This window comes from Patella vulgata, chromosome 1 (genome assembly GCF_932274485.2).
Source record: "Patella vulgata chromosome 1, xgPatVulg1.2, whole genome shotgun sequence".
In the NCBI taxonomy this organism is placed as follows: domain Eukaryota; kingdom Metazoa; phylum Mollusca; class Gastropoda; family Patellidae; genus Patella; species Patella vulgata.
In genome coordinates this window covers 90,134,852-90,161,029 of record NC_065879.2, presented here as the reverse complement: position 1 = coordinate 90,161,029, position 26,178 = coordinate 90,134,852, and the positions used below count along the sequence as shown (strand labels likewise).

At 37.1% G+C, this 26,178-nt stretch overlaps 1 protein-coding gene across 1 annotated transcript; it reads left to right on the top strand.

The window, feature by feature from the left end:
- Positions 1-76: 76 nt before the first annotated feature.
- On the top strand, positions 77-25,873 carry LOC126810546 (epidermal retinol dehydrogenase 2). The gene is made up of 5 exons (XM_050535682.2): positions 77-575; positions 3,476-3,641; positions 19,026-19,270; positions 19,907-20,032; positions 21,745-25,873. Exons 1-5 carry the CDS (start codon positions 220-222, stop codon positions 21,869-21,871), a joined length of 1,020 nt encoding a protein of 339 aa, XP_050391639.1. The 5' UTR covers positions 77-219; the 3' UTR covers positions 21,872-25,873.
- Positions 25,874-26,178: the final 305 nt, after the last annotated feature.

Below are 26,178 nucleotides of genomic sequence, written 5' to 3'. Positions count from 1 at the left end.
AATATTGAGAGCTCAGATAATCGGGACTTAAACCTAAGCGAGATCTGATTGGCTAATCTAGCGTGGGAGCGATGATGACCTGACCTTTGAACTCTAGAGATCAAAACAATCCAATGCTTGATTCACCTGTCAATTCGCACGTTGTTCTCCGTGTGGGAATCTTCGAAACATTTATTGACAGTTCATGTCCGCGGACAAAACAACGGACTCAATCAAAGGATGTCTGGACTTGGAATACCTCCGCGCAGTAACAGCAATGGCAGCACTGGAACGGATTGTCAGTCGGCAGAAATGAACATTTTTCAAGAGCTAATTTTCACATTAAAAGACATTGTTATGGCTTTTGTTGTGGCCATTTTTCGATTCTTCGTGCCTCCGGCGAGAAAGTCAGTCAACGATGAAATTGTATTAATAACGGGTTCGGGTAACGGAATGGGTCGCCAGCTTTGTATTGAGTTTGCTAAATTAGGTGCAATTGTTGTTCTGTGCGATTATGATAAAAATTCCAATGAAGAGACACAGAGATTGATCAAAGAAAACGGTGGACAGAGTTACAGTTATACATGTGACGTCAGGTGAGTGTGACGTAATTGGCTTAAATGACAGGTGCTCTACTGGGGTGTTCCCACTTACCTGGCAGGCTTTGATGTCAAATTTTGCCGCTAATCCAGAATTAATCCTAGAACAATGGTGTTATAAACTATAGTCCATATCTTTTTTAAGACTAAAACTGTATTGATTTTAACAAATTTAACTTTTATTAAATAACATTAAATAGCTTATACATATAAAAATATATTGATTACAATTTACACATATAAAAATATATTGATTACAATTTACACATTTAACTTTTATTAAATAGAATTATTTAACATTAAATGATTTACACACATAAAAATGCATTACAATTTACCCATTTAACTTTTATTAAATAGCATTATATAATTTATAAATAAATGCCTTACAACATAACAATCATTTTACAGCCCCACTAAATAGGAAATATTTGTTCCATACCGATTTACACTTAAAGAGCCATTTAATAACTGTATTTTCAAATGTTCAATTCTTGTATCAAGTTGTCGATATTTCTTAACTCGAGGCCTTTTGGTACCACCAAATAATATCTGTGAAATGGTGATTTCGACATAGGATTGTTCTTGTTTTATTAAGTTAATGAACTTGTAAATATTAGGATGGCATGCTGTCATTTTATTCAACTTAGAATGCCAACTTTCTACGTGGTTGGTAGTACGGGGCCCTGTTGTATCAAAATGGTTCCACACATTACGGCCATTGTCATATAATCAGCGAACCGCCCTACTTGTGGAATGTTTAAATCTACAGCTTCCAAAGCAAAGAACCAAAAATCCTCGATATCACACAGTCTTATCAGTGGCAAAGCTGATGCGTGGCGTACAAATTGTCTTATAAGAGGGTTGTCCCGGAATAATGTCTGGAGTCCACAACGTTGAACAGCTTTCCAAATGGCCTGGCGAAAATGAAACATGCACCCTTTAACATCAGAATTAAAAACAATCCTTGCGGCATTTTGTGCTGCGGTCTCAAAATCGGTAAATATTGTTGATGGGTTCAAATTTAAACCAATGTTACGGTTCTATCTAATATTATCTGAAACATTTGTTCGTAGGTATCCTGTCGCTTATTTGCTAGCAAAGCTTACACGAGTGGATACATTTTTCCATCTATCATTGAATGAATTGTATATATCTGGTAAAAAGGTTTGGGCACATACTAAATGTTCCGTCACAAAAATACGAATCACTGCCAGCAAGAAATCGTAGATTTTCATCTGTTGCAAATATGCACATATTTCTGTCTGAAAAAAGCAGGAACCGGTCACCATTAGCTGTAGTTTGGTATGATTCTGTAAGTTCTATGTCCTGGCGTTCTTTAGGTAATGTTGGTAAAATTTTTGATCGTGAGCGGTATAAGGCGGAATGGATGGAATAAAAAGTTGGCACAGACTGTATAACTTCAGTAACCTCCTCAGTTCGTAGACCTGAAACAATATAAACAATTAGACATATAGAACTTACTCAATAGAAATAATATCAAAACATTTTATTTTCAGTTTGGAAATAAGGTTCATCAAGATTAAATGGCACAATTTACTTACTAGTTATTTGTTCTTGATAAATACTTGGCATTGGTCTGTGGTCAGTTTTTACCAAATCCATCATGGATGACAAAAACGTATCAACTTTAATCTTTACATTATCTGGTTGATGATTGTGTTCGGATCCAAGAGTGGTAAGAACATCATTCTTGGTGTTTACAGTAGCTGGACAAGTTTTTGTTGATCAATTTCAATGGACGGCATTAGGTCTGCTTGACTTTATACTGAACTTGTAAGCATTGTGTATTAAATATCGGCCTCCTCGATTATTGGAGATAAAGCGAATATTAACCTGAACGTTTGCCATTTTAAAATAAATATAATTTTGACACAGATCGACCATCTATTTATATTAATATAGTGAATTGAATTCATGTTTGAAATCATAACACCGGCATGAACTGTGTTCAAAATGTCATTAAATAGTTGGTTAATAAATTTTATTAAGAGGGATTAAGAGCTCATTAATGCTGAACACTAGTGAACAGTTCTTGAGTGACTACTTTTAAACAGACTATAGTTTTAAGATCAATCAAAGGATTAACAGCCTGCCGGGTAAGTGGGAACACACCGCTCTACTTGCTGGACCACACGTGATTAATTATTAATTGAAGCAGCGTTAATCATGACATTGATGTAAACCCAAAACATCTAAAACATCTGGGATAAACTAATTATTTTACAGTTATTTGATAAAATAATTGCAAAATCTACCGTACAAATGAGTGTTATCCTAATTATGAAAATTAATTTAAAAATCAACTTATTGAATTTTGTATACCTACGTTTCTTTGCAAATATATATTCTACTATTATTTTCTTATAGAATTACATAAGTGACTTGTTTACCACCAAATGCTATAGCAGCAGTAATGAATCCATAGGTTAACTTGTTTTTCTATAGTGTCTCACAATTTTCTATAGAACTCTGTATAAAATTACACTTAGAGAAATCTGAACTACAAATCCTATGTGAAACTGTTTTTATTATTTCGAATCTACAATTTATAGAATCCCACAAAATAGTAACCCACACGTTTTTTTTATAGAACTATGTAAGAAATTACACTTGGAAAAATCTCAACTACAAATGTGAAACTGTTTTTATTATTTTTGATCTAGGATCTATAGAATCGCACAAAATTGGAACCCACACGTTTTCTATAGGACTTTCTATCATAAGGGCTGCACCGCACGGTTCACCCATTCAATCTTATTCCCCCCCCTCGTCCCTCCTCCGCACCTACAGTGTACTTCTTCTTCTCAGCCCCTCTACATGTACACTGCATTCGGCCATATAAATATACTTGTGAATGGTTGTATTTTTTCCAGTGATCGTGTCGCTGTTTATTGTATGGGAGAACAGATTCGCAAAGATGTTGGTCATGTGACTATTTTGATCAATAACGCTGGTATTGTAACGGGAAAGAGTTTATTGGAGTGTCCTGATGACCTCATCGAAAAAACTTTCAACGTCAACTTATTGGCACAATTTTGGGTGAGTTACTATACATGTAATTCTAAGTGTTATTTTCTAAGGGATGTTTTTCATATGTTTCAGTTTATTTAGTCTTATCTGGGGGGGGGGGGGGCGATTTTGTACTTGGACCAGAAGGTCTGTCATTGAGTCAAGTGGTGTGGTTTTAATTCCCGGCTTGTACGTGGCATGGAGTAGGATCGTTTGTCCAACCTCGTTGGTTTTATACGGGTCCTCTGGTTTCCTCCCAATGCTAAAAACGCCTTCGCACAGGCAAAATATTGAAATAAAATTTAACCATATTTTAGTCCCAAAATGACCAAGTTTGTTTCCAGATGACCTTAAGCCCCATTTCTCACTTTCTCTTTCTCTTCGTCTTATCTGGATAAGTTGTTGAACAATGTAAGATATACAAAGCAATGAAATAAAAGAATTACATGTAACCCCCTTAACTTCAGACCAAATCTCAACTATACCGCTGGTTGCCATAGCTTACAGGCATGCTACCAAAATGTACTCACATGGGTACCAGTATGTGCTTGCCATGATTAACACGTCTTTTGATGATGCAATGATTCTAGCAGACAGATTACGGCAGTGAACTGATCATTAATTATAAGTATTTAAGGAAGGAGGACTGCACTACACACAAAATGAAATGAAATGAAGTGGGGTTTAACGTCCTACTGTTTTGCTCCGAACTGGGCTAATGAAGACGGGCTTACGCCATACAGTGTGCTATGAGGGAAATTTTGCCAAGACAGCGGCACTACGGCCTACTCTTATATTGAATTCCAACTGTCAAGGGATCTTTTACATGCACTCCAATGTGTACACGGGACCTTGGTTTTTCGTGCCACCCGAAGGACTAGACAGCTTTCCTTGTCAGCCCCTCCGTCCTGCATCACTGACAAGGGAGAACAAGGGAAAAATCTGGATGAACTTTCTCGGCCAATGCATGATCGAATTCCCGACCTCCAGGCTAGCTAGCCACCGTCTTACCCACACACAAAACAAACCAACAAGACAAACTACACAGACATTTCAAGAAATAAACAACAAATATAAAATCAAGTAAATGGATCCGGGGTCTGTCCATGTTCCTTATAAGCAGGCCTGGAAATAAGGGTTTTAAATGTACCCGACAAAATGTCAGGCACTAATGAAATAGTACATGACGCTTTCAACTTAGTGCCAGACATGTATTAATAATATCAATAAAAAAGACAGATCGGTGTCAGATAAAATGACAGGCACCAGAGGTTTTGTGCCTGACAAAGCCTGAATCTATACATGACATTGTCAGTGACAGGTGCCTTATTTCCAGGTTTGTCTTAAGCAACATCTAACCGTTGCTAGAATAGTCAGACATTAATCTACCTTTACCGAAGACAAGTGAACAGCAGTGTCCAATCAGACTCAAATCAAACTTAGCCACCTCCACGGAAACCTTGACATTGAACGAACCTTCAACTTTTCAACTCGATTATCACAGGTAGACATTTTAGCTGGAAAGTGAGAGACTTGGTATTTGCGATGATTGAGGAATCTGATAGACTCTCAAGCTAGGCTTGTACACAATCGAAATTAGTGCCGAAATATGCTAGGCTTGTGAGATGTACGTAGTTAAAGCAAGATCAAGCCTTCTATTGAAGATGTTGTCTGTCATGATACTGGCTTCTCTTGATGAAAAAAGTATTGATTTACAACAAAGACGTAATAAAAATAATCAAACGATATTGTTAGAACTGTGACAGGAAATCTCCTCAAATAATCAAATAAAACACTATTTATGGATAACAATTACTATAGTTTATTACACTGTGACATTTCAACAAGATTTTACAAGTCATGTATAAATATCAACATTAATAAAATTGTGTTCCAATTATTAAATACCATTCAAAGAACTCCTCGAATAATATGCTACATTTGTCAATTTCTACTTTAATTATTAGAAATAAACTGAAACCGAACCATGATTCAAGATACATTATATAAGATTTAGATAAAGAGCTAGCTATTCTTGCTATAGTAGTTTGAAAATAGATAAAGTAAAATGAATAATTTAAAAATTTCATTCAAATTACTCTATTGCCAGCAAAGATATTAGTCTTTGAAGGTTTGACAAAAGATGTGCAATAATTTTAACCACCGTACTGGTTGTTCGAAACCAAGTCTTGCTCCTCCATTTTTAGCTTAAATCAAAATATGGCTGAACTGTTCTAATCTTTTTAATATCAGAGAAATCTGATGCCATCGAGATTTGATTATAGCCTGGATAAGTTAATTATCATTTAAGGCCTAAAGAAAGACCCTAAAAAGACAGATTTAGCTCTTGCATAATGTATGATTAATTTTGAGTCAAGTTATTACTGTTTGTAGTTTTGACAAGATGTGTACATTGTGGTAAATGGCGAACGGTTCTAATCTAGTTAAAATCTCGAGTACCCGATGCTATCGAGAGTTTATTATGGTCTTGTTTTGTTAATTAATGTCTAATTATAAATAGTTTAGATAACATTTCAGGCCTAAAGAAAGACCTGCAATAGGCAGATTTAGCTCTTGCATTATGTATGTTTAAATCACTCTCTATATTAGTGTGGGGGTCACTGTGGCTAAGTCTAAGTGGGTAAGACGCTGGCTCGCTAGCCTGGAGGTCGGGTGTTTGATCCCTGCATTGGCCGAGAAAGTTCACCCAGATTTTCTGGCTTGGTTCACCCTTGTCAGTGATGCAGGACGGAGGGCCTGACAAGGACAGCTGTCTAGTCATTCAGATGAGTCAAAAAGTCGAGGTCACGTGTACACATTGACGTGCACGTAAAAGATCCCTTGACAGTTGGAATTCGATATAAAAGTAGACCGATAAATTTTCACTCATAGCACACTGTATGGCGTATGCCCGTCTTCATTTGCCCAGTTCTCTTCATTAGCCCAGTTCGGAGCAGAACAGTAGGACGTTAAACCCCATTTCATTTTATTTCACTTGCAGCATTGGAATTAATGTATAATATCCTATACTTGACATTTTCTGTTGGGTTTTTTTGCCCATAATGATTAACTGACTCTTTATATTAGTGAGAAGTATTTTGTATAAGAAAACATATTACATTGTGTAACAAAAGAAGTCATCAGATTTGATTGATGTCATGTTGTTTGTCCCTCGATACAATAAAATCTTTTTTCTATTGATTTTGCCAATTCAATGAGGAATTGAAACATGATTTTTTCTACAGATTGTAAATTTCTAGACGCTTGTTGGGGGTTTTGATTTCTGTTATTATAAGAAAAATGACATTTACGTTAATAAATGTAATTTTGTTTGATCAAGTAGGTCATGTGTAGGCCTACTCCCACTGGATTTAACAGGATTCAGAATAGTCTACAAGAATTTCTTTTTTTATCAGCAAACCAAATGAATTGAAATTGGGTTTAACATCCTACTGTTCTGAGCTAATGAAGACGGTTATATGCCATACAGTGTGCTATGAGAGCAATTTTGCCTCAACAGTGGCACTGAGGCCTACTTAATTTTTTGTCCCATCCAAATGACTATATGTTGTCCCTTGCACCACTGACAAAGGGGTACCATGTCAGAAAATATGAACTTTCTCAGAAAATACGAGGATCGAACACCGGGTCTCAAGGTTTGCCACCTTGGCTCTTTTTATACTACCACATTTTCATGTGGATGTATATTGTTGTCGCCCATGTCCGTCCACAATTGTTTGTGAACACCCTACAGGTCACAATTTTTATCCGATTTCAATGAAACTGTGTACGCAAATTGTGTAGAAGTGTGTAATACGAAGGTTGTGGACCCTCTAGAGGTCACAATTTTTATCCGATTTTGATGAAACTTAAAACATATAGATCTCAGTTCCTTTTGATATTTGCACATTTCAGACTATAACTTTCTGGATTATTGCACCTGATTGTATAGAGAGAGAGAAATGGGGTTTAACTTCCACTTTACACAAACTAGGTCATTTCGGGACTAACACATGGTTTTAATTTTATTTCAATAATTCGCTTGCGCGTAGGGGTCTTTAGCAGTGGGAGGAAACCGGAGGACCCGGAGAAAACCCACGAGGTTGGACAGACGACCCTACTCCTTGTCACGTACAACCGGGGATTCGAAACCACGCCAGTCGACTCAATGACAGACTTTATGATACAGCATGCGCACGCTAACCATTCAGCCATCCAACCCCCCTACCTGATTGTATAAAAAAATCATGTTTGTTTTTAGGTTGTTCTCTATCCATCTCTTGCAAAATGTGGGCGTATCCTGTCTGGCAGCCGCTGGTTTTATTAGCAAACCTAATGAAATATCAAATTTTTCATGACTTAATTAAAGAGCTGTCTCTCTCTCTAATAATTAAAAAAAAGATAATGAAAAGGGAATATGTTGAAAATTTTAGTCAAATTACTTCACCCTGAGATGAGATATCGGCGATACAATAAAAGTGTAGCCTCGGTTGTCATTGCTACCTTTATTACAATAACAAACAATATCACAATTATCCATTTTTAAAGTAGATTATCAACTGCAAAACATACTTAAATGTGCTTAATATTGGAGGGGAGTTGGATGGCCAAATGGTTAGCACGTGCGCGCTATATCATAAGGCCTGTCATTGAGTCAACTGGTGTGGTTTCGAATCCCCAGTTGTATATGACAAGGAATAGGGTCACCTGTCCAGCCTCGTGGGTTTTCTCCGGGTCCTCCGGTTTCCTCCCACTGGTAAAGACCCCTACACGCAAGCGAATTATTGAAATAAAATTAAACCATATGTTAGTCAAGAAATGTGTGGAGTGGACATTAAACCCCATCTCTCTCTCTCTCTCTCTCTCTCTCTCTCGCTTAATATCGGTTGAGAGTTGATTATGATCTTGGTACATGTACATTGTACATGTAAGTTAATTAATGTCCAATTAATAATTAGCACAACATTTAAACATACATTATGCAAGAGGCTAAATGTGCCTATTGCAGGTCTTTCTTTAGGCCTGAAATGTTTTCTAAATTATTAATTAGACATTAATTAACATATCCAGGCCATAATCAACTCTCGATGGCATCAGATTTCTCCGATATTAAATAGATTAGAACAGTTCAGCCATATTTTGATTGAAGCTAAAAATGGCGGAGCGAGACTTCGCTTCAAACAACCAGTACGGTGGTTTAAATTATTGCACACATCTTGTCAAAACTACAAACAATGATAACTTGGCTCAGAATAAAGTAATTTGAATGAAATTTTCAGTATATTCATTTTACATTATCTATTTTCGAACTATTATAACAAGAATGGCTAGGTCTTTATCTAAATCTTACATAATGTATCTTTAAAGTGAGAATTTCATATTTTCTAAGAAAGTCAAAACATAATTATTTCTATGTCAATTGGTTGTCAACTCACTATTATACGATCATCGGCATTCTTTCAAACACTTAAAAATCATTGACGCCGGAAATAATAACACAATTACCTACCTTGTTTTCTATTCTCCCCCCCCCCCAAAGGAATAGCTATCTTCAAACGTTTGAATTTGAAGTTGAAAATTATATTTTTGCCAATTTCTCAACTGACAATAGTGAATTATAGGATTAATAGGATTATTCTTTAACAAGGTAGGACTGTTTAAAGATACCATCTATTTTAAGACTTTATTTTAATACATTTTAAAATTATAACTCAAAAATATGAAATTCTCGCTTTAAGGCCTAAAGAAAGATCTCGAACAGGTGGATTTAGCTCTTGAATAGTGCCCCTTTAAAAAAACAAAGTTTTGCATTTACTGAAAAGATGAGAGAAGAGACACAGGAGGATTTGTAATCTAAATGAATGAATTGTTCAATTCAAAATGATAAATGACATAGTTTAAAAATATCTTCTTGTGTTTTCATTTCATGCTCTCTGCATTTTGTCAATTTCAAATTTCACAACTGACCGACTGGGTGACCCAATGATCTGTTGACATGACACTTGATTATCAAACAGACCTTGGGAAAGAAAGTTTATCTGATATTTACAAAGTCTATATAAATAGAAGATAACTGTGATATTTTATATAAAACATGTGGGAAAATTATCTTATATTTTATATAGAAGATACCCATGGTATTTTATATAGAATATGTGGGAAATTTATCTTATGTTTTAAATAGAAGATAACTGTGATATTTTATGTAGAATACAGGAAAATTTATCTTATATTTTATATAGAATATGTGAAATTAATCTTATATTTTATATAGAAGATATCCGTGATATTTTATGCAGAATATAGGAAAATTTATTTTACATTGAAGATAACTGTGATATTTTATGTAGAATATAGGAAAATTTATCTTATATTTTATATAGAATATGTGAAATTAATCTTATACTTTATATAGAAGATATTTGTGGTATTTTATGCAGAATATAGGAAAATTTATTTTACATTGATGATAACTGTGATATTTTATGTAGAATATAGGAAAATTTATCTTATATTTTATATAGAATATGTGAAATTAATCTTATATTTTATATAGAAGATATTTGTGGTATTTTATGCAGAATATAGGAAAATTTATTTTACATTGAAGATAACTGTGATATTTTATGTAGAATATAGGAAAATTTATCTTATATTTTATATAGAATATGTGGGAAATTAATCTTATATTTTATATAGAAGATATCCGTGATATTTTATATAAAATATAGTAAAATTTATCTCATACTTTATATAGAATATGTGGAACATTTATTTTATATATTGTGTAGAAGATAAATGTGATATTTTAAATAGAATATAGGAACATATATCTTATATATTATATAGAAGATAACTGTGATGTTTTATAAAGGATATGTAGTTTATTACACAGTAGAGTATAAGTATATTATACAACATATTATTGAAGCAATGGCCCGAGAAATCCCTCTCTTGCCATTGCTGGATTAGCTTCTGATACTTGCACTTTTGGGGGAGTGTGTCTATTCTTCCCATTCAATCAAATCTATCCAAAAGCACAGCAACATGACAGCCCTTCGTTTAATCAGGGGTCTTCCCTAAAACTTTGGACAGTGATTTAAGGTATTAAAAACGGCAAAAGTGTTGTTCGTCTCAAAACAATATTGTTTACATTATATCCACAGAGTAAAAATCATGTTGACAGTTGATAGCCTTGTTTGTCACCCAATTAGTTTTTCTGCAATATTCTGCTATGGAATGGTTAATTGGGCATAATAAATTCGTGAGTCATGACGTAAGGTTATGTAAACATATTTGGTCCAATTTGGAGCTCTGTTTGGTATTGTTACCCAGTAAGCTATTGGTTTTTAATCGGACTATTGACCAGTCATAATTTAGAACAAGAATTTGCTTTGTTTACAGGCAGTGAGTAGTGGGATTAGCTCTAATCAAACGAAACACTGCGAGGAGTATGATTATACAAGGAGTATGATTATACAATAGATTGGTTATCAGTAGGCATATATCTGACATCTATAGTCAAGCTGGAGGCAATGATCACCTCAATTAAAATTTAACCATTTGTTAGCCATCTCTCTCTCTCTCTCTCCTCTCTCTCATTCTCTCTCTCTCTCCTCTCTCTCTCTCTCTCTCATCATCTAACCTCATCTCTCTCTCTCTCTCATCATTCTCTCTCTCTCTCTCTCTCTCTCTCTCTCTCTCTCTCTCTCTCCCTCTCATCTCTCTCTCTCTCTCTCTCTCTCTCTCTCTCTCTCTCCTCCCTCTCTCTCTCTCATCATCTAACCTCATCTCTCTCTCTCTCTCATCATTCTCTCTCTCTCTCTCTCTCTCTCTCTCTCTCTCTCTCTCTCTCTCTCTCCTCCCTCTCTCTCTCTCCTCCCTCTCTCTCATCATTCTCTCTCTCTCTCATCATTCTCTCTCTCTCTCTCTCTCCCCTCTCTCTCTCTCTCTCTCTCATTTATGTGGTCATGTATGTTGCCTGTAGATAGATGTGTAACAGTAGATTAAGAATTATCAATAGACCTATGTCTGTCATCTTTATTTGTAGGAACAGAAGAGTAGAAGGTTAAATCCCATTTCATTTCTTTATCAGTAAAATACCAAAGCTGGAGGCAGTGACCTCAAATAATATCTCTGTCATTGTAAAGGGCAGTCATGTTATATCACGTTTTTATACCACTATTAGATTGATTTTTATCATCTGCCAGGCCAGCAGTCACTGATTAGATGTAGTGATTCTAATTCAGGTTTAATGACATTTATTGCTTTATTCCTTAGAACCATAAAATATACGAACATTGGACTAAAAGCACAATTAATATAACTTGAATTAAAGGAGCTGAATAGGTAATATTTGGGATCTAGAAATTGACACAAATGGGTTGCAATGCATATAATAATGTAATATGAATATATATACACTGATTTACATGTACATTCAATCTTTCTGTTTTACTGTAATTTCTAATAAGTTATGTTCGGCAAAATATGCCAGAAGTCTCAATTGAATGGTAATCTCTAGCATCTGGTTATTCCAGTCTACACCAATAGTATTTTATTGTGCATGCTCTCCAGATAAGAAAATGGCATCACTGTTTGACATGACTTTTGGAATATGTCTAGTCTCGCTCTTCCAAGTCCCTACAAATGGCGCTGAAAGCCATATTCTGGTACACGATTCGTGTACCGATGGTAAAATGATCTTTTCCCAGTAAGATCACAACATCAATGTTGATTTAAATTGACAGATAATTTGTGTTTTCAATGTTGAAAGACTCCGGATGATGTTGAGTTAAAGACTTAGCTACTTTAATATAAAATGTCGATTTACTGTAGAATCTGTATTAGGCAGCCACACAAGTGAGTTTTAATGACTGACTGATACCGGTAGTGACCTCTTAATAAAATCTCAGTGGGGATGCTCGATTCACAGTCCAGAACGTCCCGAATTGACAGAATTGCAAACAAGATGGTAACATTCAACAATGGCTGTTGAATAAGCACTATTTTGCTAAATATATTAGTAAAACCATGACTGCTGGCCGCATTAGAGATGATACAATAGAATTTTTACCGGTTTGGGGGGGATATATTGTGACCACATACAAGGCGATGTCACTAAATAGGAGTGACTGCACGTATAGATTCTACTGTATATTTTAATGTAAAAAAAAAAATAATTTCTTATTATGTAATTAAACACAGTTAAATAAGTTTTTATTCTGTAATTTTGTACTTAAAGATGGGTTCCCAGAAAAATATTTATCGGGTGGTTATTTCCAATAAAAGTATGGCAATTTTGGTATACATGTATATGGAAAGTAGAGATATCCAATCTTACTAGAAAAATACTGGATTCCCTGAAAAACACTCATGGAGCGTATACAGGACAAAAATGTAAGGGTTTCCCTAATCGACAGCCCGACGATTAAGAATTTCTGCACGCGTGATGTCAAAGGTCACACGTGGACATTGAATGCTTGATGTACAAGTTGATAAACTTCATGAAGAGTTAGACGTACAACACTTTCTGAGATAAAAATGACGGAAAAAGACGCGGGTAGTGGATAATTCGAGAATTTAATTAGGATTCGATATTTGTAATAAATAGTAAGTGATTAAAGACAACATCGTCTTATGTATGCAATGAATTCTCCTCTGACTTCCAAGATAGGTAAGATACGTGACGTAAACATGACCTGGTTTGATCGAATTTTTATAGCAGGGCATTCCTTCGCAATTACAATGTTTGAGGAGGATTTGAAGCAAAATTATGACAAATTAATTAGTTTGAATATGTTTTTAGTCCATATATACCATTAAATCAACCAGTTTGTACATGGGAATGTATCTTTAATTTCTAAAGAAAGAAAATTTCTTATTGTTTCTTGAAATCTGAAAATACACAAAATAATGATTAAAAAACCTGAGTTTCCGTGTTGAGATCGGTTTAATGGATTGAATGATGTGACAACCAGTAATTCAACCATCTATAAATAAACTCGGTGTTCATGTTAATAGTCTATTCGAGAAACAGTATGTGATAAATCAGGACACATACCACAGATTCATTTCTATACAATCAAATTAAATATTGATTATTTTACTTACTAAGAAGATTTTCTCTATTTATGTGACAATAGTTGATATATTGTATATACCAGGGTGGCGGATCCACCAAAAGTGTCATCAGGGTCTTGTGATTTATCATCAGATGGGGATAAATCCTAAATAGCAAAAGAGAGAGAGAGATGGGGTTTAACGTCCACTCGACACAAATCAGGTCATTTCGGGACTAACATATGGTTTAATAATTTTATTTCAATAATTCGCTTGCGCGTAGGGGTCTTTAGCAGCGGGAGGAAACCAGAGGACCCAGAGAAAACCCACAAGGTTGAACAGGCGACCCTACTCCTTGTCACGTACAACTGGGGATTCGAAACCACGCCAGTTGACTCAATGACAGGCCTTGTGATACAGCGCGCGTGCTAACCATTCGACCATCCAACCCCCACTAAATAGCAAAAGGCACAACTACTGTAATGGGTTGATGTCTGTACAATTAAGTTTCAAAAAGATATCTAAGTAATCGAGACGGACGGACGGACAGACAGAGGGACCCCATTTCAATATCCCTCCCTAACTTCAATCGACGCGGGATAAAAATAAACACTTCATTTCTTGGATGATTACCTTAGAATATGTCATTTTAAAATTTTAATGACATACACCAGGAAGTTTAAATATTTCCTATATATGTTATTGAACTATATGATAGTCCCGAAATGACCTAGTTTGTGTCGAGTGGACGTTAAACCCCATTTCTCTCTCTCTCTGTATCTATGTGACAATAGTTGATATATTGTATATACCAGGAGGCGGATCCAGATGGGGGGGGGGTTACATTACATAAAAAAAATCTAAACAACACTTTTTATGAGAAAAGTGTCAGGGTCGTGTGCTTTATCCGAGATCATCAGATGGTCTTCGACCAGGGGTGTAATGTCTACCAAATCAAAGGGACAGTAAAACCATTTATGGCTGTTTAAAAGTCATATACAATAGTGTGTTATATGATTATTCATAGATCATAAACATTTGATTCAGTTGATTGTGGTACTTTATGTAGATACAGTAAATAGCAATTATAACAGACAATATCCAGAACTATATTATAATTATTAGATTCAAGTTGTGGTTTTCAATTTGTACGTGGCACCACGTAGAGTCGCTTGTCTAACCTTGTGGTTTCCTCCCACTGATAAAAGAGTCCTTACAGGCCTAATTATTGAAATGAAATTGAATCATATGTTTGTGTCAAGTGGCTGTTAAACCCCACTTCTCTCTCTAGTTTAATTATAATCACCATGTACAACAATACCATATAGCTACTCCAGCTCTGAACGTAGGTCTCATTACACTCGCCTGAGACCTACATGTACGTTCAGAGCTGGACTACCATACAGCCTACTATTCTTGAATTCCAGTCATGCTAGAAATTTTATATTTCTGATCTTTATTTTCTCTCCTTACTCACGTTTTGTGAGTGCAGTTAAATTCCATGACTACTGTATGTCTGGTTTCCGTGGTAATTAACATCTTGTTTGAGCAGTTATTACCGTGACAACTGTATATATGGTTTCCATGGTAATGAACAACTTATGATTAATCTGTTAATATCTTGAGCTGTTATTAAGTATTCCTGACATGCCATTCTATGATTACATTCAAATCATCTGGATAGATGGTACATCATGTACGGTAAATCAATCTGATTTAAATACAGATCTATATTTCATTTCGTTGTTTTATACTTCTATGTGTAGATCTGACCAGTTGTAGTGGGAGGTTGTGTCAGGGGTCATACAACAGCTTTTGACGTTGATTAACCAATCAGCATTGACGTAGCAGACCATTTCATAGGCTAATCCCTTACATCAACCAGAACACGATAATGCTAACAACTTTTCCAGATCTAAGTGTAGTAAAGACAAGTAAAACAAAATTTTGAACTATAAAAAAAGAAACAAAATAAGATCTGTGTTTTAATCACGCATCATGTAACTAGACTGGATGTTCTAATTATATCAACTTATATTTGGTGGAGGAGGGTGGGATGAGGGAGGGGAGGGGGGTTGGGAGAAGGATTTCTTCTTAATTTGACAGGAAGGCCTTCATACTTGACTAGAATCTGAAGGGTTTTTTTTTTGTTTGCCTTTGTGGGTCGAAAAAAAGTTCCGTTATTTTTCAAGACTGACCATCACTTGTCAGGACTGCCTAGTCATTCAGATGGGATGAAAAACTGATTTACACAATGGCATGCATGTAAGAGAATCCTTGACAGTTGGCAGACACACTATTGTCAAAATTCTCCTCCATGGAAATAAAATTAACATATACATGTATTTGTCTAAAACAAGAGCATCGCTAACGCTGCAATATACGTCCACATTCCAGCTTTGATTGATATGGTACTTTTTAAAATGAAGAAAATGAAATATGAAATGGCTGTAATATGATCAGAGGCAAAGAAGGCTAGGCGTCGGGTTTGTTTTGCCAAATTTACAGACAAAATACTAACAGTAAAGTGGGTGTGACACTGCCCCAAGAGGTCCGGGCAAGTATCAAAATAAATTGTTGCTGTCTTTATGGTATAAGGAATAAATATGCAAAGTTCCAAGATGATTCAGAATTGCAGCCTGTAGACGATAAATACAAAAACTGGGCGTGGCTCTGCCCATGGGGGTTGGATATGGAAACAATATAAACAGGTACCATCCTGTTATTGAAATGGCAACATCACTAGTTGCCGTCCTTAGGGTATAAGGAATAAGTACACCAAGTTCCAAAATAATCCATTCAGAATTGTGGCCTTTGGGCGTTAAAGGCAAAAATTGGGCGTTGCTCTGCCCCTGGGCGTTGGGGCATTCACCAAAATCAATAGTTGATGCCCTTAGGCTATAAGGAATACATATGCCAAATACCAAGTTGATCCATCCAGAATTCGGGCCTGTAAACGATATACATAAAAATTGGGCATGACTGCCCCTGGGGGTCGTGACATGCAGTTGTCGTCCTTAGGCTATAAGGAAAACATATCCCAAGTTCAAAGACAATCCATTAGGAATCGTGGCCTGTAGGCAACTCACAGAGACACAAAGAAAAAATGGGTGTGGCTCTGCCCCTGGGGGTTGGGCAATCACCAAAAAAATAGAGGTCAGCCTTGGGGTATAATGTATAAGTATAAAAAAGTTTTCAAGATGATCGATTAAGCATTGCAGGCTGTAGGTGACATACAGACACACAAAAAGAAAATGGGTGTGGCTCTGTCCCTGGGGGCTGGGCATTCACCACAAACAATAGGGATGTTCCTTAGGATAGAAGGAGTAAGCATGCAAAGTTTCAAGGTGATACGTTACGAAATGCGGTCTGTAGATAACAAACAATGAATATAAGAAATGGGCGTGGCTCTGCCACTGGGGGTCGGACATGCACCAAGAACAATAGGGATCATCCTTAGGGTATAAGGAATTCATATGAAATTTTTTCAAGACGGTCGATTAAGAATTGTGGCCTGTAGGCGACACACAGACACACAAAGAGAAAATGGGCGTGGCTCTGCCCCTGGGGGTTGGGCATGCACCCCAAACGATAGGGGTGTTCCTTAGGGTACAAAGAAAAAGTATGCAAAGTTTCAATATGATGCGTTAAGAAATGCGGCCTGTAGACGACAAACAAACAAATACAAGAAATGGGCGTGGCTCTGCCCCTGGGGGTCGGGCATGCACCAAAAACAATAGGGATCTTCCTTGGGGTATAAGGAATAAGTATACCAAGTTTGAAGAAAATCCAGTAAGAATTGCGCCCTGTAGGCGACACAAAGACACACGAAAAGAAAATGGGCGTGGCTCTGCCCGTGGCTCTGCCCCTGGGGGTTGGGCATGTACCCCAAACGATAGGGATGTTCCTTAGGGTACAAAGAATGTGTATGCAAGATTATAAGTTAAGAAATGTGGCCTGTAGACGACAAACAAACAAATACTAGAAATGGGCGTGGCTCTGCCCCTGGGGGTCGGGCATGCACCAAAAACAATAGGGATCTTCCTTGGGGTATAAGGAATAAGTATACCAAGTTTGAAGAAAATCCAGTAAGAATTGCGCCCTGTAGGCGACACAAAGACACACGAAAAGAAAATGGGCGTGGCTCTGCCCCTGGGGGTTGGGCATGCACCCCAAACGATAGGGATGTTCCTTAGGGTACAAAGAATGTGTATGCAAAGTTTCAAGATTATTAGTTAAGAAATGTGGCCTGTAGACGACAAACAAACAAATACTAGAAATGGGCGTGGCTCTGCCCCGGGGGTCGGGCATGCACCAAAAACAATAGGGATCTTCCTTGGGGTATAAGGAATAAGTATACCAAGTTTGAAGAAAATCCATGAAGAATTGCGCCCTGTAGGCGAACCACAGACACACACACACACACACACATACATACATACACACACACACACACACACACACACACACACACACAGACAGGGGCGACGGCATAATACGTTCACATTATGAATGTGGACGTATAAAAATAACATATATGTTAATTTTTTAGACGGACGAACAAATATATATATATTTGTCTCAAAGAAGTGTGTTCGCAAGACATTAAACCCATCAAATCCCATCCCATCCCATCCCATACCATACCATACCATCCCATACCAATTATATTTAGGAGAGAGGTCATATTATAGGCTATTCATGTTCCTCAACCCTTTCAATTTCTGGATGAAATATTGTTTTAAAAATCCCATTTCATCCCATCCCATCCCATTAAACCCTGTTTCACCCACCCCATTCCAAGAAACCTAGTGTCACCCATCTCATCCCATCCCATTAAACCCTGTTTAACCCATCCCATCAAACCTGTTTCACCTATCCAGTGGCGGATTAAGCTCCACCAAGGCCTGAGGCGGCAGTTACTGGAGGGCCTATTTAGTTTTTAAATAGGGCCTATTTAAAATGGTGTGGGCCTACAGTATGTTGATTCCCGGTGGGCCTAAAGCCAACCCCCCTAACATTCATTGTCTATGCGTTTTTAATCGTATTAGACAAGTCTAAAAAAATTTTTTTTACAAAATCTTTGGGCCTGAGGCTGCAGCCTCATCAGCCTCACTGATAATCTGCTACTGCACCTATCCCATTCCATTAAACCCTGTTTCTCCAATCACAGCCGATCCTATTAAACCCTGTTTCACCCATCCCATCCCGTCCAATCCCAGTAATTTGTGAAATAACAAGGGCACTTCCCGCCACTGATCTAATAAAATCAATATTTGTGGGGGGGGGGGGTTTCAGATCGTGAGATGTTTTTCTTTTATTGTCAATGCAGAAATGTTTTTGTTTTTTCAGACTGTAAAATGTTTTTTACCGGACATGTTAAAGAAGAATCACGGCCATATTGTCAACATGGCTTCTTCGACTGGGTTAATCGGCATCAACAAGTTAACAGATTATTCCGCCAGTAAATTTGGCGTGGTGGGATTCACGGAGGTGTTGAACTATGAGATTGTATTTAGTGGTTATGATGGCGTCCACACGACGTTACTCTGCCCGTCCTTTACTCAGACGGAGATGTTCAAAGGATGTCAGATGAGGTAGGTTTTAGTCTAGCTAACATCTCGACTGGCTTGCTCAACTGACTAACATCTCAAAAAAGGCTAGCTAAAGTGACTAACAAGACTAGAATATTATCTGACTAAAATATCGACTGGCTAGCTGGATTGACTTGACAGCTCAACTGTCTAGCTGGACTGAATTAACAACTCGACTGCCTAGCTGGAATTATTTAATAGCTTGACTGCCTAGCTGGACTGGCTTAACAGCTGGACTGTCTAGCTACATGGACTGACTTGACTAACAGCTGGACTGTCTAGCTACATGGACTGACTTGACTAACAGCTGGACTGTCTAGCTGGACTGGCTTAACAGCTCGACTGTCTAGCTGCATGGACTGACTTGACTAACAGCTGGACTGGCTAGCTGGACTAACTTAACAGCTTGACTGTCTAGTTGGACTGAATTAACAGCTTGACTAGCTAGCTACTCGACTAACCTAACAGCTTGACTGACTAACTTAACAGCTCAACGTTTTTCTCAGTAATATTGATACCGCGTCTAGAGGAACTTAATAATTGACCTATTTGAACTAATTGGCCTATTTCAACTATTTGTATAACTGGCCTTCAGCTGTTAGTATAATTGAATTATTAAACTATATGTATTTATTTCAGGTTTCCGTGGGTGATACCACCACTTAAAACTGAGGAAACCGTGGCAACTATAATGCAGGGTATATTAACCAATCAGTATGAAGTCTGTATACCAAGATTAGTCTATATATTTTCAGTTTTAAAAACGTAAGGAGTTTTTATTTTTATGTAAACAATATTTTATTCAGTACAAGTATTACTGAATGGCGTTGAGAAACATAATTTACCGTTTTTTTTTCCTTTGTTGGCAGAGCAGTCTGTGTTTTATTTCTGAATATAAGAAGTAGTTAAGGGTGGGGAGAGAGAGAGAGAAATGGAGTTTAACGTCCACTCGCCACAAACTAGGTCATTTCGGGACTAACGTATGGTTCATTTTTATTTCCATAATTCACTTGCGCGGAGAGGTCTTTAGCAGTGGGAGGAAATCGGAAGACCCGGAGAAAACCCACGAGGTTGGACAGGCGACCCTACTCCTTGTCAAGTACAACCGGGGAATCGAAACCACGCCAGTTGACTCAATGAGTTAAGGGTGGGGGTGGGGGTCTATTGCTAATGTGATCTAGAGATTAGAGTTGGGCAAGAAACTACCGAAATAAATCTCTCCCCCCTAACATTTGTCAACAGAACCTGGTAGCAGATTTAGAAGCTGTGAATAGGGTGTGTGGGAGGGAGGGGGGGGGGGAGCTAGGACACCATCCACCATACTATCCCACAATGAATGTCGACAAAATATATAATAAAATAAAATGTCTAAATAGTTTTTAGCCAGTAGTTGAAATCCCGCCAGAAAGAAGTTGACGCAAAGTTCACGCCATTTTTGGGGGGGATCACGTGGCTAAGTGGGTAAAACACTGGCTCGCTAGCCAGGAGGTCGAGTGTTCGATCCCTGCATTGGCCGAGAAAGTTCATCCAGATTTCCTGGCGTGGTTTCTCCTTGTCAGTGATGCAGGACGGAGGGCCTGACAAGGACAGCTGTCTAGTCGTTCAGATGGGACGAAAAACCGAGGTCCCGTGTACACATTGGCGTGCACGTAAAAGATCCCTTGGTAGTTGGAATTCGATATAAGAGTAGGCCGTTGCGCCGCTGCCCGGGCAAAATTTCCCTCATAGCACACTGTATGGCGTATGCCCGTCTTCATTAGCCCAGTTCGGAGCAGGACAGTAGGACGTTAAACCTCATTTCATTTTCATTTTCATTTCATTTTATTTCACGCCATGTTAGTCTCAAAATAGACCATTCCAGAAAAAAACACAATGACTTAGTTGTCCTGTGTACATATTGGGGTGTACGTAAAACAACAGGTGACACTTGACAGCTAAAATTCGATATATGAGTAGGTCTGCTATCCAGACAAAAATTTACTCATAGCACAATGTATGGCATATACCCGTCTACATTCGTCTACATTCGGAGCAGAGAAATAGGACGTAAAATCCCATTTCCTTTTTATGTCACTTGTTTTGACTGTTAAACCTGATCTCTCTATCTCTCTCTCTCTCTTGAAGGGGGTTGGATGGCTGTATGGCTGTATCATAAGGTCTGTCATTGAGTCAACTGGTGTGGTTTCGATTCCCCGGGTGTACGTGACAAGGAGTAGGGTCCCCTGTCCAACCTTGTGGCTTTTCTCTGGGTTCTCCAGTTTCCTCCCACTGTTAAAGACCCCTACTGCAATCAAATTATTGAAATAAAATTGAACCATATGTTAGACCCCTATGCGCAAGCGAATTATTGACCTTAAATTGAACAATATGTTAGTCCCAAAATGACCTAGTTTGTGTCGCGTGAACGTTAGGAGGGTTAAAAGGTAAACTTTGCTGTTTGAAAGAAAATGGATGTTATTTATATATTTAAATTTTAGGATGTTGCCTGTGGAGTGTATGCTAGAAATTATCAGATTTTTTGGAGCCCATAATTTTATGGAGAATTATGTTGGACGTCAGAAACCAGACGAGACGGTCACCAGCAATGGTGTGTTTAAGAAATAGAGATGAACGGGTGTTGTGTTTGATGCAGAGTATGCTTACATTTTCCTGAACACCTAGTAACACTCACTCTTCATTATGGAATCATCTCATGTTGTTGTTATATTGTTACTGGATTGTACTAAACTCATTCATTGGACTTGGTAATTTGACTATTATTTTCAGTCAAACTTGTTATTGTGATTGTCAATCAGACTTGGTATTTTGACTGTGATTGTTAGCCAGATTTGTTATTTTGACTGTCATTGTCAGCCAGAATTGGTATTTTGACTATGATTGTCAGCTAGATTTGTTATTTTGACTGTCATTGTCAGCCAGAATTGGTATTTTGACTATGATTGTCAGCTCGATTTGATATTTTGACTCACATTGTCTAACAGGAAGCGATGACATTATAGACTTGGTGTTTTGGCAGTCAGTAACGTACGTCCTGTTGTTTTTTTTTAAGTAGGCCTATTTTATGTGTTTTTAATGTGAAATTCCCACAAAATACTCTTATTCATTTGAATAATTTGGCAGATTGATCAATGTAACTTTAGTACCCACATCAGGATGCTAGTGATGAAGTGATGACAATGCCTTATTGTGATCAATGTATTGTAACTCTACTTACCACATCAGGATGCTGGTGATGACAATGCCTTGTAAAAAAATTTGATGGTTCTCAGATATTCCCTTGTTACTTAAATGAGCGGAGCCACAGTGGCTCAGTGAGTAAGACAGTGGTTTGTTAACCTGGGGGTCCTGTGTTTCATCCCTGTGCTGACCAAGAAAGTTCACCAGTCTTTTATGGCGTGGTTTCCGATTGTCAGTGATGTAAGTTGAAGGGTTCTGCCAAGGACAGCTGTCTAGTCTTTTGGAAGGGACAAAAAACTGATGTCTCTTGTACACATTGGCGTGCATGTAAAAGAACCCTTGACAGTAAGAATTCGAAATAAGAGTAGGCCATAGTGTCGCTGTCTGGGCAAAATTTCCCTCATAGCACCCTGTAGCAGAACAGTAGGACGTTAAACCCCATTTCATTTCATTCCTTTTGAAAAAATAAAACCCCTAAAAATGAAAAACTCTGACACCCTCAACAGATTTTTTGAAAGGTTTGTCTGACAACCAGAAATTTTTATTTGTATGGCCTTATTACGTGTTTTACAAATATTACCGTTATTATTGATGTGTTATCTCTGATGGATAATAACTAATCAGGAACATGGCTAAATCTATTTGTTAAGGCCAGCTCAATTTTTGTCAAGGTCGCTGAGATCTCAGTTCAGAAATTAGGGGCAAGGTCCAGGGTTAGGGCATCTTCAATAGAAGGCTTGATCTCGCCTTAACTACGTACATCTTATCAAGCCCTTTACATAATACCCCGCATATTTTAGCACTAATTTCTAATGGGTATAAGCCCAGCTTGTGATCCTATCAGATTCCTTCGTAAAAAATATGGTTACGATTATCAAGTCTCGCGCTTCTAGCTAAAATGTCTACATGTTACAATCGGGTTGCAAAGTTCAAGGTTCGATCAATGTCAAGGTTGCTGGAAATCATGGCTGATCAACAAAGGCTGTAAACTTGTCTATTTCTTTTTCTATGGAGGCCGCCATATTTGTTTACAGTGTGTTATGTGCCACGACCTCTGATTGGACAATGCTAATTAGTCAATGATAACGAGCGCAAAAATTTTGGAATTGTTGAGTATTGAAGCAACGACTAGATGTTGTAAAACTCGCGGTCGTTGCTTCAGGAACATGGGGTTAGGGTTGGGATTGGCGCTAGCTCTGTTTACATCTTGTGACCTATGACGAAAAATTGAGCTGGCCTTATCATTTAGCACTAAAGGAACACACTGGATTGATTATAAAGTAGGATTTATTTCAGATGGTCTGATATTTCTGTATGTCTACATACTGTCTGAGATTCTGACGAGGGGGAACAACTGTAGTAAACATATATTAGGATTCAGACTACATAAATACGTTACTATTATTGAGAGAGAGAAATGGGGTTTAACGTCCACTCGACACAACTAGGTTATTTCGGGACTAACATATGGGTTAATTTTATTTCAATAATTCCATTGCGCGTAGGGGTCTTTAGCAGTGGGAGAAAACTGGAAGACCCGGAGTAAACCCACGAGGTTGGACAGGCGATAATATTATTGAACATTAAGCCTACATTTATAACTTGGTAAAGATGCATTATGTAGGGCCTAAAATTTAGATAAAGAGTTATACTGGTTTAAAAATAGATAATGATAAATGAATATGTTTAAAATTCCAGTCAAATTACTTCACTCTGAGTAAAGTTATAAGTGTTTGAAGTTTTGACAAGGCCCCAAGTTCACAAAGCATTCTCAGACTTAAGTCAAGAAGTTACTCAAAATTGTTCGCCTTATTTTAGCTAAAATATAGCCCTTTACTATAAAACGTTTGTTTTTTTAATGTATCAAATACATCAGTAAGAAATAATGTGCAAAGTTTTGTGTTTCTGGATCAAAGATATTTATCATAAACAGTGATTGAAAGTTGACTAAATTCTTAAGTCTGGGAATGCTTTGTGAAACTGGGGCAAGGTAGTCTCGGTTGTCAAGTACCATTGCTATGATAAAAAACAAACTCTTGATTATCCATTCTAACTGTAATTGTTAAATGCCGAGGGTGCTCTTAACCATTCAATATCTCGACCATCCGATGTTCTAGAGAGTTGATTATAGGCTTGTCATGTAAATAAATTGAAGCCAGGAAAAAGATCCACAATTGGCAGATTCAGTCTTTTAGATAATACGCAATATTAACAGTTGTAATGTGTGGTTTAATGGTGGAGAGCGAGACATTAATTGATATATTGAAACAACACAAGTTGTGTTAGTTACAAGGGCTATACCCATATATTATGCAATGTCTTGCACAAGACCATTAAACAACTTAAAATACAGACACTTGCACATGCTTTGCAATGAAATATGTCACACACATTGCAGTACCATTATTTGAACTAATGACGTCACATCTGTATTTTAAATATATTGAATCTATAATTGTTATGGTATATATATAAATATATATGTTTTATTGTTAATATTCATGCTATTTCATTCCAAATGACATCATTATTTATGACATCATCATTGTATATGACATCACTGTTTCTGTGTGCTGACATAAAGCTGTTTTATTCATATTAATGACTTGGCCTAGGGTTTCACGAAGCATTCTCGGATTTACGTTAAGAATTTACTCAAAACTGTTCGCCTTATTTTAACTAAAATATAGCATTTTATATAACTTTTGTTGTTTTAATTTATAATGATGTGCAATTATCCAAAGAACAAGTGCTAAATGATAAGGCCAGCTCAATTTTTCTTCATAGGTCACAAGATGTAAACAGGGCTCTCAGCGACTGTGACAAAAATTGAGCTGGCCTTAAGAAATAGACTTAGCAAAGTTGTATGTTGATCCTACTCAAATTGGAACTTTACACTTTTCTTTTTTAAAGAGCATCAATCAAGAACAAAAACTGTATCCAAACAAATATTTGTAGTAAAAATCTTGTGCTATGTCATATAAATACTAATATTTACGATACAGGGCTGCAGATGTAATCAATATCTCTATATTATTTTGGGAGATGCTAATTGTAGACAAGTTGGGGAGGTTCGGGTGTTTCTGGAATCCAAAATGGCCGTTTTACATAAATGAAAATTTTTGGGAATAGTAATTCTAATCATATTTAGAAGACTAAACTTGGATGTAATTTAACGTTTACCCCTCTTAAAAGGGTTAGGATTAGGGTTAGTATCCCCAAAATACTCATTTATAAAAAGCGTCCATTTTGGTCTCCGGAAATTTCCAAACTTCCCCAACCGGCCCACAATTAGCATCTCCCATTGTTATTACTCATACTCATTGTGTTACCATATTGTGTAATATTTTATCTTTTTATTCTACATTATATTCACAAATTACAAATCGTTTTATTTTATTTATTAGTTCGATCCCTGCATTGGCCGAGAAAGTTCATCGGGATTTTCCCGGCGTGGTTCCCCCTTGTCAGTGATGCAGGACGGACTGCCTGACAAGGACAGCTGTCTAGTCGTTCGGATGTGATAAAAAACCGAGGTCCCTTGTACACATTGGCATGAATGTAAAAGATCTCTTGGCAGTTGGAATTTGATTTAAGGCTAAAGTGCTGCTGCCTGGGCAAAATTTCCCTCATAGCATACTGTATTAGCCCGTCTTCATTTCATTTTATTTATTAGATACAAGAGGAGGAACAGCAACACTCCCTTAAAGAGCTGGCCGTTGGTGCTATAATAG